Raw genomic sequence first — 17,908 nt, 5'->3', positions numbered from 1 at the left:
AGAAAGAGATGATTCTCATTTATTTCAATTAATCTGTACATAAGTATTTATATACAATTGATTCCTATAATTGTGTTATACTAATTAGGAAGAAATCCTAAATAAGAAATCCTAAATAATATACACGTAAATAATATAATGATTGACTTTCCATAACACTACTAATTAGGAAGAAATCTTAAATAAGAAATCCTAAATAGGAATATACAAAATATAAAATGATATAGTGATTGACTTTCCATAACGTTGGAGCATAGATGTTAATCATGCCCAACTTGTTACAAATGTAGTCAATCCTAGCTCCATTAAGAGCTTTTGTGAAAATATCTGAGATGATCTGTTGTTGAATCTTTTCACGAATAAAGTGACAATCAATCTCAATATGTTTGGTTCATGAAACAGATTAGAAGCAATATGAAGGATTATCACACCACAATTTCGAGGTCTTAAAACTCATCTAGTAATTGAAGTATCCACATTACCTCACATACTAGATCGAGAAACTACACTGATTCTCCAAGACACCAAATTTCCTCCAATAAAAACGCTTGACCTCCAAAACATTCAACATTCAAATGCCCATGATTACCATATAGCAAACCTCTTCATAACACAAGATTTGTTCCAAGGCTTGGAAGACATAAACCGACTTACCACACTAACGGCATAAGCAATGTCAGGTAGTTTAATTTTCCTACCAATCTGATCTTCAAACAACTCACTATGCTTAGCACCTAATTTTCGATCGATGATATATTTTCTTTGAGACAAGAAAATACCCTTCTTACTTCTCATAACGAAATACTTTAACAATCCCAAGTCTTTGTTTGGAGGAAGGTTTTAAGAGATGAAATAGATGACAATGTCATCCACATAGACTACCAAGAGAATTGTGATCACACTTACTCTTTTGCATACCAAATTATCTCCCAAACCATGTCCTAGGACTTTGTTTCAAGCCATAAAGAGACTTTTGGTTGCTCCATATACACCTCTTCCGAAGATCACCATGAAGGAAAGCATTCTTGATATCCAATTGATGCCAATCATATGAAAGAGATAAACAAAATAGAAGTAAGTTTAGCTAGTAATCAACCCCATATGATATACCCATTTACAACCAATAGCTTTCTTAGCAATAGTTCCCATGTACCATTAGCATCTAAAGCCTCCATTTCCTCTTTCATAGCATCAAGTAACAAAACAAACAAGAAGACAATTGATTATAAGAAACAAAAGAAGAGATAGGGTAAGTATATGGGTAAGTCTAGATCGTGGAGGATCGAATAAACATGAACAATATATTAAGAGATCATCCTCCTCCCATGATGGAGGAAAAAATGGAGTGGACTCAAAAATATGACATCAACAAGATAACGATTAAGAGTAGGAGAGAAACAAAAGAAAGACACATTTGGGAGATTTTGGATCCAATTTAGTAACAACAAAGATTTTGTAGGAAACAAAGTAGTATAAGGAATATCGATTGATCAAAAACATAAAGTGTTTAGGTACTTTCATCATTTTAGGATGGGGTATCCACACATGAAGAATGCCATTTTGTGTCATATAAATATTAAATTGAGTTTTGATTTCATTACTTCTTCATTAAATATAAGTAATCATCAACAAAAGTAACAAAATAGGACCCCAAACATCGAATGAACTAACTCGACACAACTTCTTCATGGTAGACAAAGAAGGATGACCCAATCTACAATGAGCTTCAAGAGGTGTTAAGGTATTGGAGCAAACAAGCGACATGATTTTCAAAAAGGAAATAGAACAATTTAAGTAAGTTTACTAAGTAGATTAAAGAGAAATTTGATAGACACAAAATGACAAAGAAATTGATGAAGTCACCCATAACACAAGAAGTAGAACCATCAAAGTAGATAGAAGACTAGAATTAATCAATAACCCATTTGGATGAGGAAGACACAAGGCATGTAGTGGATTTGTAGGCTTTAGAGATGGCCATATTTGCCATCGACAATTATATTTTGTATCTCATGACAATAATAACAAATGACTCCTCGAACTAGCCTCTCCATTAATTCCTCCTCTACTTCCTCTTCTATTACCCGTTGTCCATTTGGATTAAGATTGGGTACTCTGTATGAAGGACCCGTGTGAATGTTTCATGCAAAGAGAAAATCTAGAAAACTCATAACAACTAAAAGGCAACAATACATTAAGTTAAATCCATAAAATAAGCCGTGAGAGACTTATTCTCTTTCTCGAATGCCTTACAAACATCATAAATACGGAGATATTAAAATCTAAGTAATCCATCAATTCCTTAACAAATTCGATTAATTAAACTAATTACCTCACAAAACAACCGAGCATCCTCCCTTAGCCAAGTTTGTTGTGTATCATGTGGATCTTTAGTAAGGTGATCATCCTTATCAATGCTAACCATTAAGTTTGTGTTCCGTGATCTTAGTCATCAATAACATTCTTATTGTGCCATTTGTTGAGACAAAGAAAACTATCCAAAGTAAATAATCCAAAATCACAAATCAAGCAAATTTAATGGTGTGGAATGAAATGTTGATTGGTGGTGAGAACAAATAATCACCCTAGATAGATGACCTGCTCTGATACCATGTAGAAAGAGATGATTCTCATTTATTTCAATTAATCTGTACATAAGTATTTATATACAATTGATTCCTATAATTGTGTTATACTAATTAGGAAGAAATCCTAAATAAGAAATCCTAAATAGGAATACAGAATACAGAATATACACAGAAATAATATAATGATTGACTTTCCATAACACTACTAATTAGGAAGAAATCTTAAATAAGAAATCCTAAATAGGAATACAGAATACAAAATATACAGAAAAATGATATAGTGATTGACTTTCCATAACACTCCCCCTCAAGTTGGAGCATAGATGTTAATCATGCCCAACTTGTTACAAATGTAGTCAATCCTAGCTCCATTAAGAGCTTTTGTGAAAATATCTTTGATGTGTTCTGTTGAGATGATTGTTGAATCTTTTCACGAATAAAGTGACAATCAATCTCAATATGTTTGGCATGAAACACCGGATTAGAAGCAATATGAAGAGCGATTATCACACCACAATTTCGAGGTCTTAAAACTCATCTAGTAATTGAAGTATCCACATTACCTCACATCATGGCTCAGATTCGGATTCAGCACTAGATCGAGAAACTACACTCGCTTCTTGCTTCTCCAAGACACCAAATTTCCTCCAATAAAAAGCAATATCCAAAACATTCAACATTCAAATGCCCATGATTACCATATAGCAAACCTCTTCTGATAACACAAGATTTGTTCCAAGGCTTCCCAATGAGCATGGGAAGACATAAACCGACTTACCACACTAACGGCATAAGCAATGTCAGGTAGTTTAATTTTCCTACCAATCTTCTCTGGATCTTCAAACAACTCACTATCCCCGTAAAGTTGGAGTCATTGGTGCGCTACAAGGCTTAGCACCTAATTTTCATAGATCGATGATATATTTTCTTTGAGACAAGAAAATACCCTTCTTACTTCTCATAACGAAATACTTTAACAATCCCAAGTCTTTGGTTTGGAGGAAGGTTTTAAGAGATGAAATACATGACAATGTCATCCACATAGACTACCAAGAGAATTAGACCATATAAAATCGAGTGATCACACTTACTCTTTTGCATACCAAATTCATCTCCCAAACCATGTCCTAGGACTTTGTTTCAAGCCATAAAGAGACTTTCAAGCCTACAAACTTTACCAGCAACAAACCCGGTGGTTGCTCCATATACACCTCTTAAGATCACCATGAAGGAAAGCATTCTTGATATCCAATTGATCCAATCATATGTAGAAAGAGATAAACAAGCGAATAGAAGTAAGTTTAGCTACAGGAGAAAAAGTATCGAGTAATCAACCCCATATGTCCGAGCATATCCTTTTGCTACAAGGCGTGCTTTTAACCTAGCATATACCCATTTACAACCAATAGCTTTCTTACAAGGCAATAGTTCCCATGTACCATTAGCATCTAAAGCCTCCATTTCCTCTTTCATAGCATCACACGAGCCAAGTAACAAAACACCGAGAACAAGAAGACAATTGATTATAAGAAACAAAAGAAGAGATAGGGTAAGTACATGAACGTTTACTTTACGAAGAGCAATGGGTAAGTCTAGATCGAATCATGATCGATCTCCCGTGGAGGATGAATAAACATGAACAACGAGAGTACTAGACATTGGTTATATATTAAGAGATCATCCTCCTCCCCGACTCTCATTGATGGAGGAAAAATGGAGTGGACTCAAAAATGTGACATCAACAAGATAACGATTAAGAGTAGGAGAGAAACAAGAAGACACATTTGGGAGATTTTGGATCCAATTTAGTAACAAAATACGTTCAATAGGGAACAAAGATTTTGTAGGAAACAAAGTAGTATAAGGAATATCCCCATTCGATTGATCAAAAACATGCCGTGGAAATTGCATCCAAAGTGTTTAGGTACTTTCATCAAAGAAGAGCACGAGTTACCTCAAGAAGATGACGATTTTTCTTTCGACCACGCCATTTTAGGATGGGGTATCCACACAAGAAGATGAAGAATGCCATTTTGTGTCATATAAAAAGTATTCTTTGGCATTGTCACTTCTTAATATAATATTAAATTGAGTTTTGATTTCATTACAAAAGGTACAAAAGATAGAAAACAACTATTTTTCATTAAATATAACCAGATAACACAGTAATCATCAACAAAAGTAACAAAATAACGAAATCCAGTTTTAGATGTAGGACCCCAAACATCGAATGAACTAACTCGGATGAAGTATTGACTCTGATGATGTTTTGCACTCACATTCTAGTATTGAGGACACGACTTCTTCATGGTAGACAAAGAAGGATGACCCAATCTACAATGAGCTTCAAGAGGTGTTAAGAGCAAACAAGCGACATGATTTTTCTCTACCAATAATTTGAGATAACAAACAAACAATTTAAGGTAAGTTTACTAGTAGATTAAAAGAGAAATTTGGTAGACACAAAATGACAAAGAAATAACCCATAACACAAGAAGTAGAACCATCGATTAGAAAGTAGATAGAAGACTAGAATTAATCAATAACCCATTTGGATGAGGAAGACACAAGGCATGTAGTGGATTTACGTAGGCTTTAGAGATGCAGAATCCTCTGCGCCATATTTGCCATCTTTTCCTTTGAAGTTGCGGACAATTATATTTTGTATGGCTGTGCTCATGACAATAATAACAAATGACTCCTCTTGAGTCCCGATTAGAACTAGCCTCTCCATTAATTCCTCCTCTACTTCCTCTTCTATTACCTGTCCATTTGGATTACAATAAGAGCACAAGATTGGGTAAGGACCCGTGTGAATGTTTCATGCAAAGAGGAAATCTAAAGAATCATACTCAAGGAAGGCTTGCAAGAAAACTCATAACTTTCACATCGTAACTAAAAGGCAACAATACATTAAGTTCCTCATATACCCGCTTAAAATCCATAAAATAAGCCGTGAGAGACTTATCCTCTTTCTCAGAATGCCTTACAAACATCATAAATACGGAGATATTAAAATCTAAGTAATCCATCAATTCCTTAATAAATTGATTAATTAAACTAATTACCTCACCATGAATCGAGTTCAAAACAATCGAGCATCCTCCTTAGCCAAGTTTGTCGTGTATTATCGGTGGGTGGATCTTTAGTAAGGTGATCATCCTTATCAATGCTACAACCATTAAGTTTGTGTTCGTGATCTTAGTCATCACCGAATCACATCAAAAATAATATTCTTATTGCCATTTGTTGAGACAAAGAAAAGCTAATCCAAAGTGCTTATAGCAGCAAAATAACCCAAAATCACAAATCAAGCAAATAAATAGGATCGAGAGCCAAACCTCGTAAGTCCTTTAATGGTTATGGTGGAATGAGGGGTTGAGAGGAATGTTGATCACTAAGGTCTCTGTAGTGAGAACAAATAGTCACCCTAGATTGATGACATACCATGTAGAAAGAGATGATTCTTATTGATTTCAATTAATCTGTACATGGGTATATATATACAATTGATTCCTATAATTATGTTCTACTAATTAGGAAGAAATCCTAAATAAGAAATCCTAAATAGGAATACAGAATACAAAATATACAGAAAAATAATATAGTGATTGACTTTCCATAACATAGTGATTGACTTTCCATAACAAGCCTAATAGGGGGAAGTTAGAATCTCGGACCCTCAAGTGTGTCTTTATTGGTTATTCCAGTACTCAAAAGGGGTATAGGTGTTATCACCCTCCTACACGGAAATATTTTGTGAGCATGGATGTTATCTTTAGGGAATCTGAATCTTATTTTCATCCACCTCTTCAGGGGGAGCATAGGAAGGAAGAAGAGGTGTCTTTCCCTTCTTTGTCCTCTCCAAACTTTCAACTTCAAAGGGAAAATCTGGGTTTAAAGTCTATACCTAACAATGATACTCAGGGAGAGTCATTTAAATCTTGAGGGAGACTGAATAGGCCTGATTTGAGAATCTATACTTGGCGGAACAAGACAGATATAGCCATCGAGCAGGAAACTACTGATTGACCGGAATCTCCGGATTCAATTCCTGAACATCTTGAGGTATGTGATGAGTCTCATTTGGTTCCTGATAAGTCTAATTTTAATTATCAGTCTACTCTTCCTTCTTCTGATAATGGTCTTGATATTTCTATTGCTCTCAGAAAATGTGTTAGAACTTGTACTAAACATCCCATCTCTAATTTCATTTCCTATGATTCTCTGTCTCCATCCTAAGAGCCTTTCTATTGTCTATTTCCTCTATTTCTATCCCACAGAATTGGAAGAAAGCATGTCTTGATACAAAATGAAAGGTAGCCATGGTGGAGGAGATGAAAACTCTGGCAAAGAATGAAACATGGGAACTTGTTTCTCTTCCACTGGGAAAAAAGCCAGTTGGATGTAAGTGGGTGTTCACTGTGAAACATAGAGCAGATGGTTCAATTGAAAGATATAAGGCCAGGCTGGTAGCAAAAGGCTTCACACAAACGTTTGGGATAGATTACCAAGAAACCTTTGCTCCTGTTGCTAAAATGAATACCATCAGAATTTTACTATCATGTGCAGTAAATCTTAAGTGGGATTTGCAGCAGTTTGATATAAAAAATGCCTTTCTACATGGTGATTTGGAAGAAGAAGTGTATATGGAAATTCCTCCAGGGTTTGAAGATGGGAAGACCAGAGGAAAAGTTTGCAGACTGAAGAAAGCACTGTATGGTCTAAAACAATCACCTAGGGCATGGTTTGATAGGTTTAGTAAGACTATGGTTTTTTTTGGATACTGCGAAAGCAATGCTGATCACACCTTGTTTATAAAACACTATAGGGGTAAGATCACACTGCTTATTATCTATGTGGATGATATTGTGGTAACTGGTGATGACAGAGAAGAAATGGCTCAACTAAAGAAGCGACTAGCACAGGATTTTGAAATCAAAGATTTGAAAACGCTAAAGTACTTTCTTGGAATAGAGGTTGCCAGATCAGATAAAGGAATCTTTATTTCTCAAAGGAAGTACATACTGGATCTGTTGGAGGAAACATGAATGCTAGGTTGTAAACCAGTAGAATCTCCTATTGAGGCAAATCACAAACTACAAGTTGGAGTTGGGGAATCAGTGGATATAGAGAGATATCAAAGGTTGGTTGGCAGACTGATTTACCTTTTGCACGTCAGACCAGATATAGCATATGCAGTGGGTCTAGTGAGTTAGTATATGCATGATCCTCGTGAATCTCATTTGGAGGCTGTTTTCCGCATCTTGCGATACTTAAAATCTGTACATGGGAGAGGACTTTTTTTCTCAAAGCATAGCCATCTTTAGATTAAGGCCTTTACAGATGCAGATTGGGCTGGATCTCTTGATGATAGGAGATCGACATATGGTTACTGTACTTTTGTTGGTAGTAATCTAGTCACCTGGAGAAGCAAGAAGCATAATGTGACAGCTAGATCCAGTGAAGAGGCTGAGTTCAGAATAATGGCTCAAGGTATTTGTGAGCTATTGTGGTTGATGAAGGAATTAACACTATTGGAAGCTAGTGGTTTGTCCTTGTTCTGTGATAACAAAGCTGCCATCAGTATAGTTCATAATCCAGTTCAGCATGATCGGACCAAGCATATAGAGATTGACAGACACTTTATAAAAGAAAAAATTGTTGATGATTCCTTAAGTATCTCTTATGTAGGATCGAAAGACCAGTTAGCTGATGTGTTCAATAAGGGATTAAGTTGTAAGGGGTTTCATACTCTAGTTTACCAGTTGGGCATGCGCAACATACATGAACCAACTTGAGGGGGAATGTTAGGATCCCTTAAATTGTGTAAATTAGCTATAAATTAGAAGATAATTAGGGATCATTGTATTTATTAGCTATTATTAGTTTCCTATTTAGACCTGCTCTTTGTATATAAATTAGAATCATTGTAAATCATTTTTTTTAGGTGAGAAATGCACAAAAATTCTTCAATTCTCTCTGATTTCAACATTTTCATTGCTAAAAACGTTTACTAGAGAGTGTGTCTAACAGCTCTTTAAATTTCAAAAAACTAGTTGTTAGTTTATTGAAAGTCGTGTAACAGAATTGTGTCAGGTCAAAGCATAAAAATAGTTAACTAAAATTTTCACAGGTTAACTAGTTTCATGAAATAGGAAATTTAGCTAACAGAACTAGTTAACTAATTTAGCTGCTGTCTGACTTGAATTTTAAAAATTTGGGTTTTTTTAAAGAAAGTTGTAAAAATTATTTTGTCCATTTAAAAACCTTAGGAATGATGTAAAAACACTTTCTAAATACTTTAATCTAAAAACAAATTTGATTTTAGGTCTTAAATGGCATAATCTCTTCAATCTTGTATAATAGATCTAAGAACTTAATTTCTATCATATTTCTTCATGAACTTTGATTCATCTTGTGTTATACAAGATGATAATCTCCTTTTAAATCAGCTATTTCAATAGAACAGTCCTTCCATCAATGTTTTTGCACATCATGACCTACAAAATTACTTCAAATAATATACACAAAGGGGTAAGGTATATTTCATTAAGTTTTGCTATCATCAAAATCAAGCTCATGGGGCCTCTATATATATATATTGATTTACTATGAAAACTATAATTATTTGATTTAAATGAAGACATTTAAAATTTAGTGGGGCAATACACATACATATATATTGATGTACTAAAAATTATAATTATTTAATTTAAATGGAGACATGTTTAAAATTTAGTGGGAAATTTCATAAAAATAAAAAGTATGCATGAAAATTTATATGGACAATGGGATAATTAGGCTAATTGAGTGGGGGCGATTCCTTATTAAAGAATTTATTGAAAATTTTATAAAGAATGGAGCTAGTTGCCCCCACTGTAAATTTGCCAGTGTACACAAACTTAAGGATATCAAACTCATACTTGTATAGCCATTATCAGGTTTCTTCATATATCTATATGGACTCTAGATGGTGAAAAAAACACAAATACTTTGAGCTTCAATTCAAATTTGTACTGTATGTGGTAATTGCATCCTGCCATTCAATAATCTTTTAGAAATTGTATAGCTACTATTAGCCAATGGTGTTTGTTATTGCTCTGAAACTCAGTGCTGTACCAAGTTTTCTTGCTTGATGCCTGCAACTGCTATCCCTCTTGAGGCATCTTATAATTTAATATTTTCAGTCAAATATTCATTTACTTCTTCTACATGCCAAGATGGTCAATAGATTATTGCTATTTTTAGTTTACATGTTCTCAAACTTATAATGCATGGAAGGTCAAAGAAACAGAAATAGACTACTATGCCCCAAGTTATTTATTAACATTTTACAACTGATATTTAATCAATTTGTTAAGTTTAATTTTGCATCCTTTTTGTAATTTCTGCTGATTAATTATCCATCTCTACCTTCGATTTGTAGTAATTGACTTTGACAACACTGACATGGCTTGGAGAAAATATGATGCAAGTAAGGATCTCAGCTGCAACTGTGGATTTCCAGCATTAGAAAATTACTACTTACTTTAATTGACAGATGTGTTTCAAGTGTCTTATTTGGAGGTTTACTGATAGTTACTGCGAGGGAACTTTTCAAACAGTTTGGCTGCTCGGAGAGAATTTATCGGAATGTTTTTGGTCCATTGCTCCAAGTCGGTTTGTTTGCCCCACCAGAGCAATGTAGTGCAGCTGCAACAATTGGAATGCTATACTTCATCTCCCTTGCTCACCAGGTACAATGACATGGTTTCCTTTTCATTTGAAAAGGAAAAAAAAAAAAAAAAGGCTGGGGACTTTAATTCTAAAACTAAGTTAGAAATTTTAATAAATTAACATTTTTGAAGTCCTACAGTACATAAGATTGTAAAGTTGTACACTCCTTTATTACATTATAATGAGTAAAGATAAGTTAGTTTTTAAATCTCCAAAATTTCCTGTTGTACATTATTCAAATGAAATGAATTGTAAAGACTATTTTTGAATGGCAATGTGGATGTATTTCCCATTGTGCATTGAGGGTTCCTCAATGGCAACAATCATGAGAACAGTTTATTGTCTAGAAACTTATATTTAACAATGATGTCATTTGGTGTTTTGTTCTTTCTAAGGGGGACCGCGAAGAAACAAAAAAATCTTGTCCTTCCAAGCTTTCTAGTTTCCATAACATAGAATTAATATAATGCATAACTGTTTTTTATATATTGATGTGAAAGACCCTGGTCATACACCAGGAATGGAGGCAAGAATGCTGGGGAACCAAAAGGCCAATCGTACTTGCTTTTTAGGCCATTCTATTGAGTGTGATTTAGCTAATGAACTTAAGCTTATCCATTTCTAGTTTTGAGTATTTGTTAGACGACCTTCGCCTCACGCTTATTGTGCAGCCTTTTGCACTATGGACGCCTAGCTTTAGGTATTAATTAGGATGCCTAAAGTCTGGACATCATATATTTCATCATTGCTGGCTGTTGTTTCTACAGGTTTTGAGTTTACTTAATAATATGGTTTAAATATTTCTTATTTATTATTGCAGAAAGATTTTGATATGGTATGGTGTCGTGGAACAGTTAGAGGCAAAATTTTCAACCCATGGATGGACTCACTGAGGACTAAAGGCTGTCGATTTCTGGACGGTGGAAAAATGAAGGATTTCATCTTTAACAAAGAAACAAGTTGCATTTCAGGAGTGGTTTGCAGCAATGAGACCTATGGTGCTGATGCAGTAATTCTGGCCGTTGGGATCTCCAAAGTTCAAGAACTTGTCAAAAATAGGTTTGCTTTTTGCAAAATCCAGTTTGCTAACTTTTTTCCCCTTTTGTTATTGATATGATACTTGTTCCTCTACTGAGTTAAATTTTTACCTCTATGGCTCTATTACATAAATTTTGTTCAAAGGTTCAATAACGAATTATTGGTGAATACTACAATAAATATGGTTTATACTCTAAGCAGAATGTAATTCTATTTCTCTTAATAAAGTAGCATTCTCAGCCTTCACCATATAAGCTATCCTGTTTTAACCGGTTGTTATTTTCTATGTAGTGCAGCACTATGTACACGGGAGGAGTTTCTGAAAGTTTTGAACCTGTCCGGTATTGATTTACTCACCTGCAAACTTCAGCTTGACAGAAAGGTTTGTTCAGGAACTTTTTCATTTGTTCAAAGATAGGAAATAGAAAACTCACAATTTACCTGCCATCCAAAGGAAACTCTTGTAAATTTCAAGTTTTGATTTCTTTTCTTGAAGTATTTTTCCATGAAGTGAAGCATCTTGCTTTGATATGAGTTCTAAAAATGTGAGCGGGACAAACACGACATACCCCAAAAGAGCTAATGTTCTGAGTGTGCCTTGAGGTGTAAGCCTCCTGCATCTTGTCCCACTATTAAAAAGATGGTGCTCCATAAAGATATGACATCAATTAGGGGTATAATTGAGACTTGATATTTAGTCAAATTCTATATAGTCTTGTATTTCTACTCAAACTCAAATCGGTAACATACTTAGGATGCTCAAGCTCGACCCAACTTATAACCGCTAAAAGCTCAAGTAAGGTTTTTGACTAAGTTTGAATTTGAACTTGGATAAAGTTGCGTCAGGCTCAAATTAGTGTTTTTATTTTAATTAGCAAAAATAATTAACATGCTAAATTATTATTTAAAAATTATACTTTTAAGCTTGCAAACCACTTGAGTATTATAACATTCAAACTCAAGTGGATTAAAATTGAATTCAATTCAATTATTTTTAAGTTGATTCCAAGAAGCTCATGAGTAAATTGATTTGTTCACTCTGACTTCAATATCATTTGAGTATTTATTGCCTTAAGCATCAGTTGCATTGGAAGTTGGGCTAATGTTCTTCCTAGGTAGCTGAAATTAACATTTTAGGTCATCACTTACTCTTGGCAGCATAATCGGTTATAATGACTGTGTCCCTCATCCTACTTCACATGGATCAAGTGATTTATTGATTGGGAGTTCAGAGAGAGTTTCATTATGTCTACCCAACACTGTTCAATATCCTCGGAGGCACATCCTGCTTTGGCTTCTCTTTGCACGAAGATTGATGTCTCTAAGTAAACATCAGCTCAAGTGTTGTTCTTTGAATGATTACTTAACATCTTATAGACTCTAATTTCTATGAGAAGAAAAAGTAGTACTCAACATCTTCTACGTATCTCTCATAATTTTTGAGCCTAAAGAACATTTATGCTACAGCATGTGGTACTTTAATATAATGAAGAGACTAGATAGAGTGATAGCTGGACCAAATAGTCTAACCTAATTTTATTTGGGGGCTAGTTTTGAGATTCTTTTAAGAGTTTGAATGTAAAGTTAGCCTTTATTTAGAAGTGTGTGTTTGTAGAAAATTGATTGCTAATTGATTTTGATAGATTTTTGCCCGAAGATATTTATTCAAAGGAATATCTATGTAAATCAAGAATTGTTTGACTTGACTCGACTCAACTTATGAAGCCTTGTCCCTTACTAGTCAGAGTGGGCTACAGCTACGGGGAATATTGTTTAAGACAAAAAAAATAATTTTTTGCAACTTTAGGCTGTCATTTTTCCTGCAGGTTACCATATAAGAACAGATGATAGCAACAGATTCTGCAGGTTGTTTTGGATATTTCCTTGTGTTTTTTTTGCTGATTTTGTCATAAACTTCATATATAACCAGGTCAACATTCCTCATGCTAGCAATGTTTGCTCTACATTTGATGATTCACTTGGGTGGACATTTTTTGACCTGAATGCGCTTCATGATGAGCATAAAGACAGTGAAGTGACAACAATTCGGGTCGATTTCGTGAGTGCTCTTTCTTTTCCTTTCACATTTTTATTTCCCGTTACAAGTAAATAAACTTGCCACTACTATTCTGAGGTTATATTTAACCCTGATTCTTCTGAATCAACTTTTGTGTGCAGTATCATGCAAATGAATTGTTACCACTCCAGGATGAACTTGTTGTTACAAAAGTGATATCCCTTCTCTCCAATATCATCAAGGACTTCGAGAAGGCTAAAGTGATTGAAAAGGAGATTGCAAGATTTCCAAAATCCTTGACGCACTTCTTTCCAGGTATTATTAATGTTATAATAGCTTTGTTTGGCTAAGAATTGAATACAAAAATTCTCTAGACAGCATGCTTGTTATAATAGCTTTATAATGCATTCTTTCAGAGATTTAGCACTGCAGTTCAGCTGATTGTAAAATCAAGTGCTCTTTCTGCATTTCATATGGAATAAACTTGATTCATTTCTTCATCATCATTTATGTTCAAGTCTACTCCCTCCAGCATTGAGCCTACTACTGTTTTGTTAATGTAATTCGTCTCTCAAACTCAAAGGTTCATATCGGCACATGATGCGTGGTTCGACATCTTTCCCAAACTTGTTCATGGCTGGAGATTGGATTATAACCCGGCACGGATCATGGTCACAGGTAGCATTCACTTCTCTTTATTTATTAAATTTGTACAACAAAATCAAAAGAATGACAACATGCCATTGGATTGGAAGCCTAGTGGTTGAATTTTTGCCTCGTAAGGTCAGGAGTTCAAACCCTGATACATGTTTACTTAACAGGAGAAGTCTTATGTTACTGGACTGGAGGCAGCAAACCAGGTGGTAGACTTTCTTGAAGAGGGAAGCTTTGCTAAAATAATACCAGTAGAAGAAGACGAGCCTCATGTCCAAGCTCTCCGGACCCTTAACAGAAGATTCAATGAGATCACTGACCAATTTCCATTATTTAATTTTTTCCTACAGTAAGCCTGCCACTTGAATTTGTGCTGCAATATATATAGACCCTCTAAAAAGTTATATATATATGTCATTAACCATATAACATCTATGATATATGTTTTGATTTTTTATGATAAATAAAATTTTTATATAATTTAAACTGTATAGTATTTCTCCAATCAAGATTTTTATATATATAACATAGAACTAATAATTATCTATGGTATCAGTGGATATTTAATAAGTATCTTTTTTAAGATGATAATGATTAATTAAATCATTCAAGTTGAAATTAGTTAGAGATTTAAGAGAATTAATGATTTTCTCTTTTAAATTATAGTTTTATTATTTGTTAAATTAAGATATCATTTATATTAATTATTAACTTATTATAGGATTGCAACAGGGAAAAAATTTATTTTTTATTTTTTAAATGTATATAGTTGTTAGATTTGCTTTAATAAAAGCTTGCACTATTAATGGATTAGTGTTAACAAATGATTTTGTTAGGAAAAAGCTGTGGATCTAGTTTTCAATGTTGAGTATTTTTTTTTCTATTTTTTTTAAAATTATTTTGTTTAATTACATTTTTGTGGCATAAAATTTTTTATGTTACTAATAATAGATATGATATTTTCTTAATTTATAAGTTGGTCAAAACAGTTTATATTATAAACTCTAAAAATAGGATTTTTTTTTATTAACTTTTTTACTTATAAGTGAAAATAAATAAATAAGTTGAGGGGTTAACTTTTCATTTTGGTATTATAAGCCTTATATTTATAAGTTAATTTGACCTAATATTTTTATTATGTTATCTTCATTTAATTTTTAAAATTTCACTATATATCTCATTTAATTTTTTTTAATAATTTAAATCATAAATATGTTTATAATCTATTTTATCAAATATATTAATTATTTATAAGCACTTTAAAAATTAAACATATAATTATTTAAAATTTTAAATATTTATAAACTTATATTAATTTATAAGCACTTAATGCTTATAAAGTTAATTTTTATAAATCAAGGCATATATCCTCTTAAGGCGCAGTTATAAACTGTATAAGAATTAATACTTAAAAAAGAAAAGCAAATTTTTATATATTATCTGTTATCATAAATCTTGCATTTTTTTAATTGAGATATATTTTTTTTAATATTGTAAAATTAGTATTAATTTTATCTAATTCACCTAAATTTATCAAAATTGAAATGAAATATTAATATTTAGTCACTTTGATAAACTTATCTTTATTTGTTATAAATAAAGTATTTTTGAAAAATATTTTTATGCTGGTTATAGTAATTAAAATTGTTTTATATGATTATTCATTTTTTATTCTTTTATTGTCATATTAGCCCTTATTAATTAATTTAATAATTATTATTTAAAAAAATAAAATTGCTTTATAAAAATATAATTTTGATAAAATTCTAAAATTAAATTGTTATTTAAAATTTTTAATGAAAGAATTGTTGACTTTAGAAATATTTATTATTCTTCAATAATAATAATAATAATAATAATAATCTACATCCATATAAATATAAATATAAAATAGTAAAGAAGAAGGCCACTATTCTCACTCCTATTTGACAATTCTTATGAATTTCAAATATTTTTCTCTAGAAATTTTTTATTTTTTTCATTTTTTTTTTATATTTTGATTGGATCAATTTTTTTTTTTAAATTTAAATATTAATATCTTTAGATAATTTAATTGTCACTTTCGAAAATCTAATAATATTAATTATATCATTAAAATTAAAATCTTATCACCTGATAGGGGCCGCTTTGAACATGTACTTCTCCGAGCCAAATGGGCAACTTGGTAGCCGCAAGTGTATCAATGGAAGCCCTCATATAAGCAAGATTTGGAGCAGCACTACTGAAATGGGATTCAAGTTCAATACCCAATTTCAAATTTCCAATACCAGGAAATGCCTTAATAGCTCTCAGCTTTCGCGGGTACTTAGCTAGTGTAGAATCAGCATCTATACAGTCTTCAATGGTATTATAGTCGTTCAAGAACAATGCCGAAGTTCTATCAATCTTCTGAGGCAAGTTATAGAAAACTGCAGATGCATTTTGCCCTAATTTGCTCTGAAAGACATTGAAGTGCACCCAGCCAATGACTTGCCCTCTGTACCTTGAAATTATGGAGTTGATCCTATCCATGGAGACCTTGGAAAGATTATTTGAAGAGAGTGAATTGATCCACCCTTGCTGAAACTTGGGATCTTCCCATAACACATTGTGCCCTCGGACTCGTATATGGTTCTTCTTGGCAAACTGAAGCATGCGTCAGGGGCTGAGTAGTCCATTTTGCAATGGGAGAATTCTGTGCTATAACATTTCATTTCATCCTCAAATGCTGTCACTGTGAACCTGGAGGTGAACCATTTCTGATAGGCTTGGTTGTTGAGGATGTTTTTGTTTATAAGTACAGCCAAATGGGAAACTTGGTCTCTTTAGTTCTATTAAGATGTTAACATTAGATAAGGTTTTCCTTGACTATCCACTGCCTGCATTCTTGCTTTGGTCTTTCAGAAAAAATATACAATGAAATTGATATATATACAATGATTTTATTGTGAATATTGATTGTGGTGAGTTCCATATGGATCACACTATAATCAATGATATAATTATATATATATCAGTTTCACCAAATAAAAATTTCGTCTTTTGAGTTTGCAAGATTTACGCTGATTAATTACTAGCCATATCATAATTAAGAATAATAATTGATGGAGAAATTCAGTGGCTTGATCTTGCTGAAACATCCAAAATATTTTTAGCTGCAATTGTGACAATAGGTCCGATTAAATAATACTATCTATTTTAGCTCACTTGGCCTCACAGATCTGTTCCTTGAACCTCTTATTTGAAGCCCAAAAATGCGTTATCAAGTGAAATGGTCCCTTTTATTAGTACCTTAATTTTCTCCTCCTTTTGATGTGGAAATTCGATTCATTTTTATTCCCCTCTTTCGGTCTTGGAATGAAGAATCACTCTGCTCATTAACTAATAAGATGTTACATATAATGCTTCAAAATCAGTATGTAATTTAATAGCTAATAAAAGTGATAATTGCAGTTTTCTTAATAAATTTGAATGCAGGTGATCAAGATAATGAGAACTTCATTCTGGTGGGTGTTTAGAACTAGCAACTACACCATTGAAGCACAATATCAACAAGCAACCAAGATGAGGCACAAATGTAACTGAGTGACAAGAGTAGGGGTGAGCATTCGATTCAAATTGAACCGAATCGAATTATATATTTTAGAAATCGAACTGAACCGAAATGGATGAAAAATTGAATTGAACCGAACTAGTCTATTTCGGTTTGATTCGGTTCAAACTATCGGTTTTATTTTTGATTGATTTTTGAATTTAGACTTGATTTTCAAGTTATTTGGTCTAATTTTGATTTTGATTTGAACTTAATAACCATTAATCAATGAAATTAAACAATTTATATATATATATATAATTAAATATAATTCATAAATTCCCCATAAAGATAAATAAATTCAAAAATCGATTTGGTTCG

At 32.8% G+C, this 17,908-nt stretch overlaps 2 protein-coding genes across 3 annotated transcripts in view; one reads left to right on the top strand and one right to left on the bottom strand.

Annotated features, from left to right (window-relative positions):
- Positions 1–14,424, top strand: part of LOC110650347 (uncharacterized) — a 31,111-nt gene extending 16,687 nt beyond the window's left edge. For both annotated transcript variants that reach the window (XM_021805288.2, XM_058148605.1), the window contains 8 exons: positions 10,018–10,065; positions 10,170–10,327; positions 11,128–11,366; positions 11,637–11,727; positions 13,276–13,404; positions 13,524–13,677; positions 13,946–14,040; positions 14,184–14,424. In XM_021805288.2, the coding sequence (XP_021660980.2) occupies positions 10,018–10,065; positions 10,170–10,327; positions 11,128–11,366; positions 11,637–11,727; positions 13,276–13,404; positions 13,524–13,677; positions 13,946–14,040; positions 14,184–14,369 (1,100 nt within the window). In that variant the 3' untranslated portion in view covers positions 14,370–14,424. The remainder of the gene's footprint in view (positions 1–10,017; positions 10,066–10,169; positions 10,328–11,127; positions 11,367–11,636; positions 11,728–13,275; positions 13,405–13,523; positions 13,678–13,945; positions 14,041–14,183) is intronic.
- A 1,689-nt stretch (positions 14,425–16,113) lies between these two features.
- Positions 16,114–16,650, bottom strand: LOC110650346 (endo-1,4-beta-xylanase 5-like). The gene has a single exon (XM_021805287.1). It carries the CDS (start codon positions 16,648–16,650, stop codon positions 16,114–16,116), a length of 537 nt encoding a protein of 178 aa, XP_021660979.1.
- Between the last annotated feature and the right edge of the window lie 1,258 nt (positions 16,651–17,908).

The sequence above is a fragment of the Hevea brasiliensis genome, chromosome 6 (genome assembly GCF_030052815.1).
Source record: "Hevea brasiliensis isolate MT/VB/25A 57/8 chromosome 6, ASM3005281v1, whole genome shotgun sequence".
Classification (NCBI taxonomy): Eukaryota; Viridiplantae; Streptophyta; class Magnoliopsida; order Malpighiales; family Euphorbiaceae; genus Hevea; species Hevea brasiliensis.
Note: the sequence above shows the minus strand (reverse complement) of the source record. Positions and strands in the feature narration are given on the sequence as shown.

Bases quoted from the DNA above. Each gene is read 5' to 3' on its own strand.
- LOC110650346 (XM_021805287.1), bottom strand. From the start codon at position 16,650: ATGCTTCAGTTTGCCAAGAAGAACCATATACGAGTCCGAGGGCACAAT.